Source organism: Pagrus pagrus (assembly GCF_965226575.1).
Source record: "Pagrus pagrus genome assembly, chromosome: 20".
NCBI lineage: Eukaryota > Metazoa > Chordata > Actinopteri > Spariformes > Sparidae > Pagrus > Pagrus pagrus.
In genome coordinates, this window is record NC_140207.1 from 8,564,245 (window position 1) to 8,582,172 (window position 17,928).

Genomic DNA, 17,928 nt, shown 5'->3' on the forward strand with positions numbered 1-17,928 from the left:
GGCTCCTTTCACACTCACAGGGCATCTTGTAAAAACCTGTAAACAACAACATAAGTGGGTACATATGTTCTTTGTATACCACAGTGGTGTCACCAGGAGTGCGGGTTTATTTTTAAGATATGTCTGTTTCTTTTCTAATGATGCATGTTGTTGATAGGGGAGGCAGTGCACCATCAGGGCACAACAGCTGCTTTCAGTCTTCACAGACTTGTTTTTGTGTTTCACACAGTAGCCACTTTAACTGTACGAGGGTTAAAATGTTTACGAGAGCCTCGTCAGTACACCTTGGATGGGTTATGCAGCTGCTTTGGACGCACATACTAAATCTACTTAATCTCTCATGAATGGAGTTTGATTGGAGGTAAATCAGCAGTTGTAAATAAAAGTTTTCTTACTTTATGTGAGCGTGCAAACGTCATTTAATGGCTCATGTTAAAGACGCACAATGTAGTTTTTGGAAAGACATTTTAATCATTAAGTGATTTTTATGCATAAACAAACTAAACAAACAAACTCTCTTTGTTTTCATGACTGAATAAACTAACGGACCAAAAAAAGGAAAACACAATTTCATACCGTTTTACTTTGTTTATATGTGGCGGACCCTGCCAACTTTCTAGCTTCAAACAGTGTTCTGGGGGCCTTATTTTCATTTATTCAGTTATGGACAAAATAAATATTCGAGTTTGTACAATTACCTCATTAACATTGCAAATATTAAAACTCTGAGTTTGAAGTTCTCCTCCAAAACTACATAGTGCCCCTTTAATATGTGATTAAATCATTGCATTTTAACTGGAGCTGGAATTTAGACAGATGTTTTGGCAAAAACACTTATTCACTCATTCTTGAACTACTAGAGACAGTTTTATGGACCAAACAGGACACCGGAGATTAATTCTACGAACTCCATGAATACCCTTACCTTTTATGGTCAGATATTATAACACAAGCCAAACAGAGAAGCTCAAGACCCAACACATTGTATTTTATTATATGCAAAAGTTGTAGCGCATATATTCGCTAGATTTTTCTCATTTTCTAATTCAAATAGCAACCATGTGTTTTTGATTGGGTCATACTGTAGTGATAAAACATTGTTGTACACCAGTTATGAGCCTGTCTGGGTCATTACATCAGAAAGACTTTGTTTCACCTCATTTATGATGTGTTAAAAGCGACAAATAACAACTTGATGACTAATGTTTCCCTCCCCTCAACACTTTTCCTTTTCGTTCCTGAAGAAAGCAGGACGTATTGTTTATTGTGAGCAAATAACAAAGGCCAATATATTCTCTGTTAGAGCAAGGTCAGATGTAGCGTCATCCCTCGCTTCAACAAGCAGCAGATGCGCAACTTCTTCAGTTATTTTAAACAGACTTTCCTGTAAGGGGGGCAAGATGCTGGTTGTCATAGCGACATGGTTTAAAAAGACAGAAATATAAAAGGTTAAAGAAAAAATGCTTCATTAACCGGTATTCGTGTTAAACGCCAGCTGTGCGAGTTGAGGTGCGGTGTGAGTGTTTTCTCATTTGGTGCAAAACAAATGCAGATTTTTGTTGTAGCACAGGTGCGAATGGTGTGATTCAGCAGTGGAAAGGGATGGCAGAAGAAGCAGGAATGCAGACCTCTGCCCATTTCTCACCTATGCGCACCTGGCCGGCCACTGTGAACAGTGGACGTGGCTGTTGGTTTGTCCGTGTTTGGAAAGTTACAAAAATTGGGCGGCGTATACCCCCACTGTCAGGCCATCTGAAAGGAGCCTTTCACTTCCCTCTGACTGACTGTGTGAACAGCACTTCGGATAGAGTGTATACTGGATTCAACATGCAGTTCTTGTGGTGTGAGTCTGTGCGTGACTACTTTCTCCAATTGCAAGCCAATCAAAGACTGAATAGTTTGCGACAACAGATAAATCCTAATTCAAATCATTTGTTCAAATGAATTTGACTAGATTTAGGAGGATCTATCGCCAGAAACAGAATATAAGATTCACAGTTATGTTTTTATTAGTGTTTAATTACCTGAAATTAAGAATTGTGTTTTGTTGCCTTAGAATGAGTCCTTTATATCTACAGATGGACCAGCTCCTCTTCCCAGCAGTCCACTATGTTTCTTAGGAAGCCCAGGAAGGACAAACAAAACGGAGGCTCTGGGTCGTGCCTTTGTGTTTTACAGCCACCGTAGCTTCTTCTACCAGCCTGAAGGGGGGGATCTGCAACCTCACTGCCTGATGCCACTTAATCCTGCACACTGGACCTTTAGGTTGCTAATCCAATCTCAATCCCACCCCCTTTAGTTACTCTTGCTATGTTGGACAAGCTTGACAATAAGAACTATGGACAAAGATAAAAACATTTCAGGATTAATATAGTTTGTTTTTATTCAGGACTACAAACTACATGCTTGACCTTTAATACGTTAGCTAGCCAGGTAACTGGCCACTTAGTTAGTGTTTTGCGAACATAATCTAACCTAAGATGTGACTATAAACAACATGATTTGATTTTGTTCAAAGTCAATCCCCTTATACTGATGTCACAATCTTCAAACAGGTCTTTGGTGATGGTGAGGTCTACCACACAGTCCAGTCCACTCTCTACATGGGACAAAAGTTTGGGAGTGTAAAAGAAAAACACACACCTCCCACACAGTCAGGGTGTAGTATTGTTTTAGAGGTCCCCAAGGAACATCTTTTAACCATCTCGTTAGCTTGTTTTTCTTCTCAACGTAGATGAACCTAGCAAATAGCACATACATGTTTAACAGGAAATGTGAAAGAAAAGAAAAATGCTCAACTGTTTTTGGGCCACAGAGCCAAAATGCTCAGGATTTAGGATTTCACAACATTGGGGTCTTGGTAGGTAAAACAAGCACGTTTCAGAAAGCCAGTGTTTCTGTAGTGTTTTCAGAGATGTGCTGAAATTATTAACTTGGGAGTTTTGCATTCCCGTCAGTCACTAGTGCATATGACTTAAGCTAGTGTAAGTGTGCGTGGGCGAAGAAGTCAATTACTCAGAATGATCCAATGGAATAGTTATCTTTAGATTAGCTCTTTCCCAGACATCTCTGACGTGTCAGCAGGCGGAATTTTATAGAGAAGAAAAGGAAACTCCACCTAAAGTTGTCCATGCCTTGTATACTGTATAATAGCGCTCTCTATTGCCTTTAATTCCAGTCTAACAAACTAACAAACCCTGTTGGCAGGTCTAGCCTATAATCATGTCTTAGAACATTGTCACTATATCACCACAAGGTTGGTTCTATGCCTCGTTTTCAGCCAAGTATGCATTGTGTTGTCTGCTTTTTCGCTCCCCTTTCTCTGAGCTCAGTCTGAGGTGTTTTCTGCCAACTATCACAAAGATAAAAACAACAGAATAGCAAGCTGACAGTTCCCATGATGCAAAGCCTTCCTCTTAGGCAGGACTGAAAACAGACAACGTTTCAGCTGTGTTGTCAGGACTATGGCTACGGTACAAATACCTATTGTTCTACCTTGCGAGTCATTTCAAATGATGAGTGTCTGAGAAATGAGCATCGGTTCATCTTTGGCAAGAGATGTGTTGTCTGAAAGTTGATTCAGCTGACAGGTCTGCTGTCTAAATACCGTATTGTTCAAACCCACAGAACTTTTCTGTAGCATACCAGTGTGATACACTTTTTAAAAAGAGAGAAATGGCAACAAGTAAATTGGCTGTCGCAGTAAAAAAAAACAGCGTATAATTGTCAGAAGTTGGCAGGACCAAGTAAACTTGCCTTTGGTTAAATCAACTAGAATAAATTCATACAGAAGAGAAAACAACAAAGGTATTTCCTTTTATTCAGAAGTTCTAGGTTGTTGTTTGAGTTTGATGAGGGTTTTCCTGTTGCAAAAGTACAGTCTTTATTTCTGTCTTTTTATGAGCTTGCGATTGCTAATCATTGAAGCCTGTTAAAACAAACCTGCAAACTGAGAAGAACAGGCAGAGAAGCCAAAGCATACACTCAGGGAGTAGCTCACTGCTTATCTTTTGCAATTTTCAATTCTTTTTCCAAGTAGAGAAACGTTTGTGGTGTGGTGCATGTCGTTAAAATTAGATTAAAATGCTTGGCCCATGTCCCTTTGCAACAAATACTAGCAAAATATAATAGCTCAAATCATAAAATTGCGTCCTGTTTTTCATTTACAGTAATTTTAGCATACAATTTAATCAACTAACCGATTAAAGCATTCTGTGGAGCCTTAAATTGTTAACCTCTAAGTGCTGACTGAAAGTAGATGTGTGTTCTTGTCAACAATGAAGGATCTAAAGCTCATCAGTGACCTCGGACTGTGGCCAACAGAGGAAATGTCTGTCCTAACTGTAATCATTCTCGCCTAACAGCAGCTGAATTAGTTGTTTTCTTCCCTACATTCTAATTGTTTTTTGTAGGGTAAAACTAATGAGCTATTCCCGATTCAAAATGACGTGTGACAGGACTACAAAATTGTTTCCTGGCATAATGCTGGTGACATCATGCCACATCCTAAGGCTGAAGTTCCTGTGGTTGGACGCGTGTAATTGAAAGCACAGACCTTTTCTGCGGATGCCCTGCAACGCTCTTGTATTACGGATATGTTTTATCAATTATGGTGGCTCTGAAATGTCTCCAGTAAATTAACTCTTTTAGTTGTGGACAGCTAAAATAATGTCCAATTAACCGGCCTGTGAGCGTCAGGTTTTCAGGTCCCTTGGGTACCCACCTCTCAAATTTGGTGACTACTGGTACTGTAATTACAAACACATGGAGCAATCACCTAAGTAGTAACAGTGGTGTGAAATGTTGTAGGTGAAAAGGAATGTCAACATGTCTAGGGGCACCTGGCTTTTAGACATCAAAAGTGCTATTTCTCGGCCAAACCTGCTTGTAGTTACATTAAATGTCTAATGCGTTCTAAAGCTAAGTCTTTAAAAGTAATTGCAGGTCGATTAGCTTGCCTATTATGGTAGAGTTATGTATGTGAGGACTTAAAAAAAGGCATTGGTCTTAGAAGATGGGATTAATTGATTTCTGTGTCCATTTATCCTCGTTATATGCATTCAGTCTCGCACAGAGTTTACAGATGTGTTCAAGAAGTCTTTGATATTCCTTCTTAAGCTGCCTGTATGCTTTATCAGAACTGCTTGTTGCATTGTCAGACAGCTTCAGGAACCACCGTCAGATTGGAGGGGGCTGTGTCCGATTCTCCGTTTCTGTAACTTTCCACTTCCCGCAGTGATTTCGCCGGCTGTGCGTATGCGACAAAGGAGCCAGGGTTTGAACTTCTTCGTCTAGCTCTCTTTTCCTAATTCGTTACTCAGCTATTTCTGTGCCTTCTCATGTGCACAGCCGAGTGAAACACTATGAATGCCTTCCAGGAGAGAGAGACTGTCTGAAAATGTGCGTCATTGTCCCCGTATTTAAACACTACGATGGCAGGCTCTTCACACCGCCTTCAAGTGTGGCCGTTTGGAAAAGTTATGAACACTTTTGGTTTCCAATATGGTTGAACAAAAAACCCAGAATAACCCAGCCCTGAGACTTGAAAGCTGCTGTAAGTGTCATTTTCTAATCAAAATCAATGTTAAATAGCTCTGTATTAAAACAGTAATCACTGTCATAGAGTGTTTGGTCAGTTACCCATGTCACCCAGAGAAAAGAAAGAAGAAGACTTCTGGTATCCCTGTCCACTTCATCCAAGGGTTAGATACGACTGTACAATACGTGCTCACCACCAAACAGAAGACCGACGCAGTTCGTGACTAGCTGCTGAACAAAAGCAGGGCAGCTAAAGAACCAGAAATGTCTCTAAGGTGTTGAAAGTTGCACCATCGCTGACATATCGATTTAAAGACTCTCCATATCAACTTAGTAGCTGATGATGTGTGTGTCAATATCAGAATCACTTACTGGAAGTTCTGAACTACTACACAGTAATGAGCTCCAGAGATCAGTAGTCATGTCTTATCTTACTGCCGGATTAAATGCACATGTTTGCACTGATGGTCAGATTAACACCTTCCTGGTTCCAGCTGTGACACAATATTCCAATAGCAGCACCATATGAATGTGGTAAGGTCTGCTTCCAGGTAAAGGAACATTTTTTGGATGATTTTGAATCATAACCTGAAGAATAAGTAGTGCCAGAGTTACAGTAACCTTTACAGCATACAAGAACATGACTTTCGCCCTTTTATCTTTTGCAAAATGGCCCTGAGGAATGTTAAGCATGTTATGGTCCCTGTGGACAGAGATAAGCTTTGTTTCTGCTCTGACTCAGCCCGTCAGTATCCAACATTTGGATTGTAAGTGTGTCTTTGTGCTTGTCTTCTCTTTGCTGGGGTGAAAAACAAGGCCACTGACATATCTGCCTTTTCATTTCTCTGCTTAGGTATTGCTTTTCATTTACTTGGGACTTGGTGACAGATCCGTCTTCACCTAGCTGTAAAAACTACTTCAGCACATTATGTTTGGACCCTGAAAACATAGCAAAAAAGTTTATTTTGCCAAGCGCGCATAACATACCAACATAATACTGTAGAAATTTCCGATGAATTTTCTTATTTTTCATCCTGGCTCGAAATCTTGCCTCAACACTCCCTTTCAGAGGAAGCTGCTGTCAGGATGCTGCCTTGTGTAATGCAGGGAGAAGTTTCAGCTGTGCATCTGCTAAAATTATGGCACGGCTCCAAGGCCAAGGCCAGTCCATGTGAAGTTAAGGCCTGGGAGTGTGTTACAATCAGCACAACAATTTCCTACCACTCGTCTTCTACCCTGAAGTTAAATTTTAATTTCATGTGATGAGGGCTGTCTTTTCAGGATTGCGGTCATCCTCAGGCAGATCTCCAGGTTCACGAAGGGCACATTGGGTTACATGAAAGTCTGAATATAGCCTTATTTGGTTAAAAGCAACCATTTTTATTTTCCCCCCAGCTCAGCATATCTTGGACTGCACAAAATTGCCAAAAAAATCATTGTGATTGCAATATGACTCACAATTGGGAATGATAAAAAACTGGAGAAGAACATTTGTAGGCCAGAGCATCTCTGCAGCACTACAGTACATCATTTTAATGGGGATTTTTTGTCACACATTTGACCTTTTCTTGTCATTTGGATATTGCACATATTGCGATTTAGATTATGTCATGATTAATTATGCAGACCTGATGTAACAGTTTCTGGCTTCACCTGGAGATTAAGGGCAGGATCAGTCAAATAGGAAGGACAAAAGAACGTGGGCTATTAACTGAACTGCTTGCACTTTCCTTTGCCCTTTCACTTTCCAGATCATTTTGGAGAGCTGTTAGGTGAACATTGGTGGTTTATTTACTTGGACTACCAAAATAGAAAGAACAGGGTTTTGTGTTCACTGGCCAAGACCGTCTCATCAAAGTGGAAAGATCCTGTTATCCTTATATTCAAGGCCAGGCCTCATTCCCATGATACCTCTTTCCGTTTTGCAAGAAATGCTTACTTAAGCTTTGCCCCAGCCAGTGAGTCAGAACTTTTGCTCACTGAAGTGTGAAAGTTTACCTAGACGGCTGAACCCCATGTGGTACAGAGAAAGAGTGAGAGGGAAAAGCCGCTTGGCCTCCATGCCTTACTTGGAGAAGAGTTACAGCAGCACTGTATGAGCTAAAGTATGTTCCTATCCTCCTGTGGGCTGTTCTCACAGAACTTACATGAGAGTGTGCCGTGTTTACTCTGAGCAGACACTCATCTCCCAAAATCGCAGTTGTCTAAAAAAACTCTTCTTTTGAGTGTTGCCAACTGTCTCTTGGTTATTCCTCATTATTAGTGTGATTATGGTGTTTATATAGAAAAAAACATCAAACGACTGGACAGTTGGCCCTGGACTCAGTATTGTAGTTGGATTGAAAGGTAGATTTGTGCCTCTGTTGTCTGTAAACAATCATTTTTTCTCTCCTCGGGGACCAATTTGAACAATGAGGCAATATCTGACAAGCTTACTGGCAGAAAATAATATTTGGTCTGAGTGTTGCATGAAAATGGCAAATGCACAGATTGGTCTGGAGACTTCTGGTACTATTTCTTAATTATAAGGACAGATAAATCAATTGAGATTTGATTTTTGGATGGACCAGAGTGATTGAATTATTTATGTTTGTAGTTTTGAGCTAAAAGCAAAGCAGTAACCAGCATAGTCAAGACGGTTTTGGTAAATTTATTTTGTTTTATGATGAGCTAACGAGGCAATTAAGCTAGTCTTAGTTCGGTGAAAGTGAGGAATTTGAATTCACAAGGTGTACAGTTGTATTTTTCTTTTAATAAGGAAAAAAGCTGTAAGAATATTTGTAGTTTATTATGTTTACTCCCCTGCCCCCTGCGCATCCACACACACTTGTGGAAATGTATCCGCAAACACTGTTTGTCGGCCTGTTTTTAACATGTTGCTGCTGAAAAGATATTTCTTAGGTGTGCAAAAGGACATGATATAAGACCAGGGTTACTTTTATTGATGGTGACTAGGGTCTTCAGAGAAGGAAACACAACATGACAACACAAGCTCTGTGGCACTTTAAAAACTGCTACTTTTCTGTATAAAAATGGTAAATCACCATATTTGCAGCAAGAGTGCAATGCTGGCCACTTTAAGCCAGTGATTCATAGTTGGATGTACAATTTAACAATGAAGGCAAATCATAATTCTCTCCTCTGCAATTTGTGTTTTATTTGGAGACAATATCATATTATCCAGCTAAGGTTTCCAGCCATAGATCACATGAGGCCACTCTGAATCCCAAGGGATTTTTTTTCCCACCGGGAATTATGTATGGAAAAGCCACGAGAGAGACTTGCCGATGTGTTTGAACAACATTTTTAATGTAGGCCATTAAAGTGTCTATCTCATCTCATTTAAATCAAAAGGTGGTTTGCATCCCTGGGCTGTATTTAACTGGGAGCTTGCTTGTTGGGATGCACTCATGTGGCCCGCATGTTTACGACCAGGGGAAAGTTTGTGGTTCTATAAGGTCAGGGAGAAGTTACGAGGGGTTAATGGGTGTAAGTTGTCAGCCTATTCGTTCCTGATGGTAAGTGTATCCCTAACATTACAGGCAAGTCAGTGGTTTTGAATTCAGTAGTTTAGTGTTAAGGTAACTGACATAAATAAGTCAAGCTTACTAAATAAAAGCAGGGTTCTCAACAGGTGACACCCTTGGCTTTACTTGCCCAAATACAAACTAAGCTACTGGTGATACATTTTGGATTTATGGGAACAGAAAAATGTATTAGAATGATTGCAAATACAAAACATATGTCCTGGCTGTAATCTCAACATTCTGAAACAGAGAATTTCCATGTAGGCTTCAAAATGTTGGCAAGAAATCCCAGCAGAAAATAGTTAAGGCAGCAGTACGTGGTCGTAACCGCTTGTCCGATGGTTGAATAACTTTGGGAACCATAAGATTTGCTTCACACAGCAAAAAAGGAGGAAAGAGTGTATAGTTTAATTCACTCAACATCTTTCATCCAAAGGAGTAGGCCTCAATGCATAAATTTAGCATACATAATTGCCTGACCTCGGCTTCAACCTTGCCACTGTGAGTCGAGACTGATAGGAAGCATGTAAACCTCACCCTGTAGCCATTAAAATCACTTGTTTTACAGGGCTGCATGGAACATGTGTTTCCCAAATGTGGTAGACGCCACCCCCCCCTCAAGCCAAGTACAAGAACAGGGACACACCTGTGGCCCATAACAGGCATCTCTTCCCTCTGTTAAAACTCACTTTGTTCTGAATCTGCTCAGTTCTTTGCTGTATTTCATCTGATGCTGTCAGGTTAGAGGCAGACAGGGAATTATTTCCAATGCTGTAACAGAGCCTCTGTGTCAGAGGAGTACTGGAATGGCTATTAGAGCGTTGACAGGGCCAAAGGCGAGACAGGGATGAGAGAATGGCTAAGTCACAGTGACAGGAAATGGATGGAAAAGAGCTGCAAGGAGGCTGCTTGTAAATGTTCTTTATAGGATGAGTGGGGGCAGGTAATTTTGATTTTGCAGTCAAATAATGATTCAGAATCATACCTAGGCTTTTATATGGTCTAGGGGTTTGTATATACCCCTTTCAACTGAACAAAAGCCCATTATCATCTGGTTTTTGGCTTTAATGTGAATGGATCCAAGCAGCATTCACTCCAGCTCTGATGGAAACACAACACCCAGGTGCACATGTTTCTCCCCTTGTTAGACATGATGTTATGATGATGACTGAATTTAAGGCTGCACGCTATTTACTACTTTTCCATCTGTCGCTGAGTTTGAAGAGAGACTGAAGTAAAAGATGGAGGAGATGTACACTAATTAGCCAAGACATTAAAAACCACTGACAGGTGAAGTGGATATCACTTGATCATCTCGTTACAATCAAATGTGCTGCTGGGAAACCTTCAGGTCCTGGCATTCATGTGGAAGCCACTTTACATGCACCACCCACTCAAACACTGTTGCAGACCAAGTACACCCCCTCGTGGCAATGGCACTCCCCAATGGCTGGACAATACGTCCTGCCAGACTGTAAAAACTGCTTGGGAATGGTCCAAGGAACATGACAAAGAGCTCAAGGCGTGGAAATGGCCTCCAAATTCCCCAGATCCCAATCCAATCGAGCATCCGTGGGATGCACCGGAACAAGTCTGATTCATGGGTCCCCAACGTTGATCGGATTTGGCTCTGACCAATTAAGGCATGGACACAGGCCCTCAGAGGGTATCCTGTGGTGTTTGGAACCAGGGCATTGGCAGTGGATCCTTTGAGTCCTGTGGGTTACGAGGTAGGGCCTCCGTGGATTAGACTTCTTACGGTACATCTGATGGATGTTCAATTGGATTGGGATCTGGGGAATTTAGAGGCCAGGTTGATGCCTTGAGCGCTTTGTCATACTTTGGGCCATTCCTGAGCAGTTATTGCAGTGCGGCAGGACATGCATTGTCTTGCTGCCATCGACGAGTTCAGTTGCCATGAGGAGATGTACTTGGTCTGCAACAGTGTTTGGATGGTTGATTTGTCTCAAGCATCCACATGAATGGCAGAACCCAAGGTTTCCCAGCAGATCAATGCATTGTAACAAGATGATCATTTGATTGTTCACCTGTCAGTGGTTTCAAAGTTGTGTTTATGTGGTGTACATATATATATTTACATTGTCAGTGACTTCCATATCACTACACAAACCTTGCCAGCTCCCTGATTGGTACTGTGAATGTGCAACTCTCAACAGAGAAGAGAAAGAAGCGAGATGTCTCACTCCTTAGCAACTTTCATTATCAACTCCAGAAATAAAGATGAACCAATGTGTCTAATTTAGAATATTACTTATGTCTTTTGGATGTAGTCTGATCAGGTAAATGATCTTCTGCTTTCTACTGTTACCTGTTTTTCTGTAATGTTCCTGATGACGAACTTGACACACAAGAAAAAATACACAGAAAAGCAAACTTGTCTCCTGGCAATGGGAAAGGAGATCACCTATTTTTGTTTGCTTCCGTTGCTATCACAAATTTGGTGTTTCATGGCAACCACAATGGGTTTGTAAGACCACTTTATTGGGGCGCAGGCAGGTTGACGTCACTTACCAGCTTGAATGTGAGATGTGTGCATAGTGAGATTTGGTCAACAACACAAATAATCAAATCCAGGCTAATGGAAAATTGCTACACAAGATGAAACAATTAAGATGTGTTAATCTTTGTATTCCAAAGCTCTTAAACTAACTATTCTGGGCGGAGTGCACTTCATATGTTCTCTTCCACACTTTCAATCCTACTTGCCAATGCCTAATAAATAATTTACAGGGGTTTAGCAGAACATAGTGCTGTATATTAAAAAGAAGGCAGACTGGCTCTCTAGACATGAAAAGCAGGATTAGTATTCAAGTGGTCTTATAAAACCATATTAAAGTGTCATTAACTTTTTGTTGGCCTGTCTCCCTACTGGCACAGAACAACATTTTGCACATTTTGAAATGATCTTTTTGGAAGCTGGAAATGAATGAGCGCTGACCCTTCATGCAATAATAGAGTTTGATGAACCAGATCAGCGGTACTTCCTTCCTTGCCTCACAATCACAGATTCCATTCTTTCTAATCACAGCCGCCCCCAGTTGGTTTTACAAAACATAATAGAACAAGTGAAAACTGGCTTTGTGGGTTTAGTCTGCCTCTCTCCATCTTCTCATGAGGCTATGGTGCTAATTTGTATCTGGTTTAACCCTTCCTTAAACCTCAAACTTCAGCACTCACAGCCACTGGAAATGTCTTGGAGGTTTGTGGGAGTTCTTCTAACCAAAGAAGAAAGAAATTATTGAGTCCACATGTAAAAATATGTTTCTGTTTTTAAAACAAATCAAAAGTACAGTAGATGTTACTAATATAAGATGTAGGTTTAGACTGCTAACCCAAATTGTTACCAGTTTGTTGACATAGGTTTGAGGTTTACATGAAACTTCACGGAAGTGGGAATTTCAATGCTTATAAATAAACATCAAATAGCATACATATTTCTGTGGATGTCCTTCAATGGAAACAAAAAGAAATGTAACAAAGCTGGAAATTTACAACTGGAAACTTTACAATTTTAAGCTACAAGTGTATATTCCCCACAATCCTATAATTTGGTAGCCAACAAAGTACTTGATGACTTTATAAGTCACATAATGTTAAGTTGTGTAAATTTGTTTTTCTTTGTTTTTCAGAAAAATTCCTTGTCCTAACTGTTGCGACTGAGGAAACAGATGGCTTCCTTCGCTTTATGAAGTCTGCAAGCTATTTCAACTACACTGTGAAGGTAGGACTGTCTTCTCATTTTTTAAATGATTTTAAAATTGTGCAGTTTGTCCCAGCTAATGATGCTACACACACAAACACACAAACACACACCCGCACACCGAGCCAAATGTTTTAAGCACACACTTGATTGATTAGGCCTGTTACAGGGAACAATGAAGTGCAGCAAGCTGCGAAAACATCCATCTTATACTCCTAAACGTGGGTCTGGAATTCCCCACTGTGGTTGAAGCCAGCAGTAAAAGAAAATATAGCTCTTTTTTTGGGGTTTGAGCTCAACGCATGTGCACCTCAAGCACTTGCGAGGTCCTCTGCCTGCTGAACACTTACAGACAGAACCTACTTTGCTAGGTTACTAAGATGATTCTTGTGAATGATCTTTCTTAATTAGTTAACGTTGTCAATTTCCTGTTATTCTTTGCTTGATTAGACTGTTCAAGCTTGATGTGCATCCAGTTCTTTTAAGCAAATTCAAGTGAAACTACGTTAGTCAACAAAGAATAACAGGGAACTCACAATTTGACTGTAACTCAGCGGTTAACTCAGTACTGCAGCCAATCTGGTCTATGTGGATTTTCAGTATGAGGCTCCCTTAAGGCTCACAAGCATATCTACATCTCAATCTTCAGCTGTGTGCTTTTTTCATTCTCAGTGAGATTATGTTGTATTCTGGCTGCACTTATACACAGGAGTCTATAAAATATGCCATTCTAGCCACCACTGGAAAATCTGCCAATGGGGTAGCATACTTGCCCCTTTTTTTTTTTGCACTTTTTCCAAAGTGTAATTTTCTTGGACCCATCTTTTGAAACATTCTTCGGAACTGTAAGACAAGTGAGAACTTTCCTCCCACTGGCAGAATTCCTAACTAAGGAATGAAGACATTACATAAAATGAGCGACATAAAAATGAGTGTAGATGGATAATTTTTTAAACTGCTGCCAGGCTTGCCCTCTGGTGAAATTTGGTGACAAGCCAGTTCTTGTCTGGCTCTACAACTTGTCCTCTGTGTGCTCTGTCTCAGGTGTTGGGAATGGGAGAAGCATGGAAGGGTGGCGATGTGGGTCGGTCCATCGGCGGAGGGCAAAAAGTCAGACTACTGAAGGAGGCCATGGAGGCTCTGGCTGACCAGGAGGATCTTGTTGTCCTTTCCGTGGATAGGTAAGATACTCTATTGTTTTATTAAGTTTTCCATGACAGTATTATTGGACTATTTTCATGGTAACCTCGGAACAGTGCGAGCTTTCTTTTGTTGTCTGACTTCTCTTAATAATTCAGATATATATTGTGTGTGTGACTGACTGGTAGCAGTGAGTCAGTGATCTCCGGCTCCTGCCTCCTTCCCCGAAAGAGGGAAAATAAAAGATATCGCCATCAGATGAATTGCTTGAAAAAAGTGCTTCCATATGTTTATATGTTTTATATAATCAAGATGACCAAAAACTGTTATTAATTTTTTCTTTGCTCACTTATGTGTGTCTTGCTTTTTTTTTAGAGGCTCTGTTTTATTGAGCTTTGTTCTGATTTAGCTTGGATTCTAAATATAAGACATTTCCTTGACAAGAAAGGGATGCAAAACACCTTTTATTGCTGTGTAGATCTATGAATTAAAAATTAAACTCATTTTCACAATCACAGACTGTAATAATTGCCTTCAAAGCGATGCTTCCTCAGTGAGAGCTGTTTCAGAGCATTTATGTAGCACTTAACCGCCCTCTACTCATTCATGTAAAGGCATTATTATAGAGCACAGTCAAATGTATGAGGGGCGTAATTTTCACTTGCAGGTAGCTGAATTATGAGTTTTCAAAGCCAATGGAAAGTTTTCCTGAGATAATGTGTGCGGTTTAGAATAATGACAGCTTCGCAGGCCATATTTCCTTAAATAGAGCTGAAGATGATGATACTTACTGTACCTTGTCACATGAATAATGTTAGCTATAATTGCTGTGCAAAGTTGTCACACCCTTGAAACAGGTAATTGGAGTAGTTTTTTTCTTCTTTACAGTGTAGTGTGAGAAACTGCATCTGCATTTCACAGATGATTATGATATTTTCAAATACATTTTGAAATCTATAATCCTGCTGGACCACCTTGGCAGACACACTGTCTGCTTCTTATGCAGTCACAGTTTTGTCCTATATGTTATTCACCGACTGAAATATAGGTGACATTGAAATTCATTCATGGGCTTTTGAGCGTGGGCTGAATTCCCCAAGTGAAAAGAAAATGATTGCATGCAATCTTAAAAGCCATACACCTTAAATGGAGACCACAATTGCAGTTCACAGCCGGAGCATTTCGTGTGAGTTGGCTACACATCAGTCGATCTATGCATATTTGAATTGGCAGAAATTTGTCATGTGTATAGTAATGACTTCTGGGTTGCTATGGGAAATTTAACCTGTTAGGTGTGTTTCCTCATTTCCAAACACTGTACCTCTGTAATACCAGCATGAAATTAAAAAAGGTGGTGGTTATTTTACACTTTTAAATTCATGAGGTACAGTACGTTTCCTTTACATATTTTCAGATAGGCTTGCTCCTGTTTGGTGGGTGTGACTACTCTAGACTATAGTGTTCAAAACACAATTTGGAGTATATTTTGTGTCCTTAAACACATATTTAAGCATTGGCTTTTAGTGTTCTCTGCTAATGACTTAAAGAAAAAAACATATGACAGCATTGCATGCAGCTTGAAACACAACCCTGGTTTCTGCCATCCAAGCTATTGATTGAATTCCCTGGTAAATCGGGTGTAGATGACTTTCTTAGTTAAAGTGTATTTTGTATTTTTATTTTTTGTATTTTGGCCTTTTTATAATATTTCATTTTGACTCCTTTCCTGACAATATTGATTAGCCAAACCCTTTTTTTTAAACATGCTTTGTGCTCAAACAAAGCTGTTGCTAAAACGGAACAATGACTCATGACTATAGTGCCAGTCAAACACATAAATCTCATATGCCATCAACCAAGCTTGGCACATTGAGAAGGAAATCTGAGGAGCCAGCACAGTCGTTGTCTCCCATAATGCGGGCCAATTTCTCAAGTATACACAGTGTTGACAGACTAGCGTGGCTCTGTTAAGAAATAGGGCATTGCGTAGCGTGTGTGTGGTTGAGTTAAAGAGAGAGCGGTAAAGTTTAACGTTGAAGTTGTCTAGCAGCAGTAAATTTACAGTTCAGGCTACAGTTTGCCTTCCTTAATACACAAGACGACTTTATGTTAGAATGACTGCTATCGCTATCACTTCTTATATCCATGCCTGTGCTATTTATGGTAATATCCTGCTAGATCATGTAAGAATAGCAGTCAGTTATCGATGGTAATGGATTACGTCGGACTAATTGTCTGACTAGTGACTGGTTCTAAATAGGGCTTCAAATAATATTGTGATATTTTTCGGCGATACACAAAATATATCTTTTAGAGCAGTCTGATGAGCTCAGAAAATGACATCCCTTTACTGTAATGCAGCCTTTAAAATCAGGAAAGATAACGCTTATGCCATATCACGATATAAAGACATACACAATCTAAGACAATACTGTGTCTCATGTCACGATGAAAATATAATGTTGATGTATTGCCCAGCCCTTGTTCTGAGTACCAAGCGTCAAAATCATTAAAGATCTTACACAGTATTTTATTGTTCTCTAAAAGCAAGTCAAAATCGAATATCACAGTCCCGTCATAGTTTGCACCTTTAAGTTCTGTTATAGAAGCAAAGCAGTTTGTATCTCACCACAGTCACACGGCTAAATAAATATCTTTGATGATAAAATAAGCTGCACCCACAAAGAGAAAAACGGTTAATTCCCAGGCCAGGTCAGTCTTAAATTTATTTTGATATAACGAACTTATAAACACTGTCATGAATGTTCTGCCATGGACTGCGGGCCATTTTATACTGCAGCAATAACTATGATTGATGACTTAACAAAGGACAGTACTTGTATGAACATGTGTCGGCCAGATGTGGGTATTGTAGAGCACGCGGGCTTCCTCACATAGGTTAGACTTCACTTCCCCTCATTACATGTGTGACTGCGGTGGTTCAGGTTGTCTAAAATCCCGCCACCTTACATAAACTGCTTTACTCTATATAGAACAGGATATTTTGGATCGGTCCAGACTCAAAGTCACATATAGAGGAGGGTGTTTTATAGTCAGTGACTCTTTGGAAATGAATCGGCTCTTTTAGTGTTGTGACTTCGCACCTTCAAAGTAAAATCACCAGAAATATCTAGAGTTTCCACATCCTAAAATATCTGCCCTTTGAATAATAGCATGCTTTTAAACAAGTCACCACTCACCACCAGCCAATATAAAGAGCTAGGCACTTTTTCCCCTGTCTGTCACAGAACTCTCTCGTCCCTGCATGTGTCAGCGCAGGACTCTTTCGCAAATACCTTACACTACACTCCAGAAATGCTTGTCTGTACAAATGCCCACTCGTGAAGAATGCCCTCTGTTTACATTTAGATTTCTATCTATCTCAAGCAAGTATAAGCCGAGGTCTGTGTCAGATGTAAGATAAATCCCATTTGTTTAAGAAAAGTGTGAGAAGTTCCCTAAAGGGGAAATGAGAATGAGAATGATCTGTTGTGTTTCATCTTCACTCCTCCCTTTCAGCTACGATCTTATCTTCGCTGGGGGACCAGAGGAGATTCTCAGGAAGTTCCAGCAAGCCAATCACAAAGTGCTTTTTGCTGCAGAGGGACTGATATGGCCAGATAAGCGGCTGGGTGACAAGTACCCCTCAATCCGCAGCGGCAAACGTTATCTAAACTCTGGAGGTCGGTTACAAAAATTCAAAATATGATTGAAATGCTGAAATCTTTTGACCTGTTCTCTCTGCCTCCATGTTTAACCCTGACCGTATAATCCCCATATTTAATTCTAACCTTATCCAACAATACTTTTAACTCTATTTTTAACTAAAGGTTGTTAATGTTAATGGCTGTTTATAGACAAACTAAGAGTTGCTTAAATGAGAACCATTTTATTTATGACATGTCCATAGCATTTTCATGTTCCGTTGGACGTGTACTGGAGTAATCTGGTTGTGAACTGATAACATGTTTGGGTGCACAATGGTTTACATCAGAGCTTGAC

At 40.1% G+C, this 17,928-nt stretch overlaps 1 protein-coding gene and 1 long non-coding RNA gene across 3 annotated transcripts in view; one reads left to right on the forward strand and one right to left on the reverse strand.

Moving 5' to 3' along the window:
* LOC311249604 overlaps positions 1–17,928 on the reverse strand; it is a 266,354-nt gene that overhangs the window by 78,935 nt on the left and 169,491 nt on the right. The window lies entirely within an intron of this gene.
* The window catches only part of plod2 (procollagen-lysine, 2-oxoglutarate 5-dioxygenase 2), a 37,964-nt gene that overhangs the window by 1,221 nt on the left and 18,815 nt on the right, over positions 1–17,928 (forward strand). For both annotated transcript variants that reach the window (XM_084340780.1, XM_084340781.1), the window contains exons 2-4: positions 12,716–12,807; positions 13,831–13,967; positions 17,446–17,609. In XM_084340780.1, the coding sequence (XP_084196906.1) occupies positions 12,716–12,807; positions 13,831–13,967; positions 17,446–17,609 (393 nt within the window). The remainder of the gene's footprint in view (positions 1–12,715; positions 12,808–13,830; positions 13,968–17,445; positions 17,610–17,928) is intronic.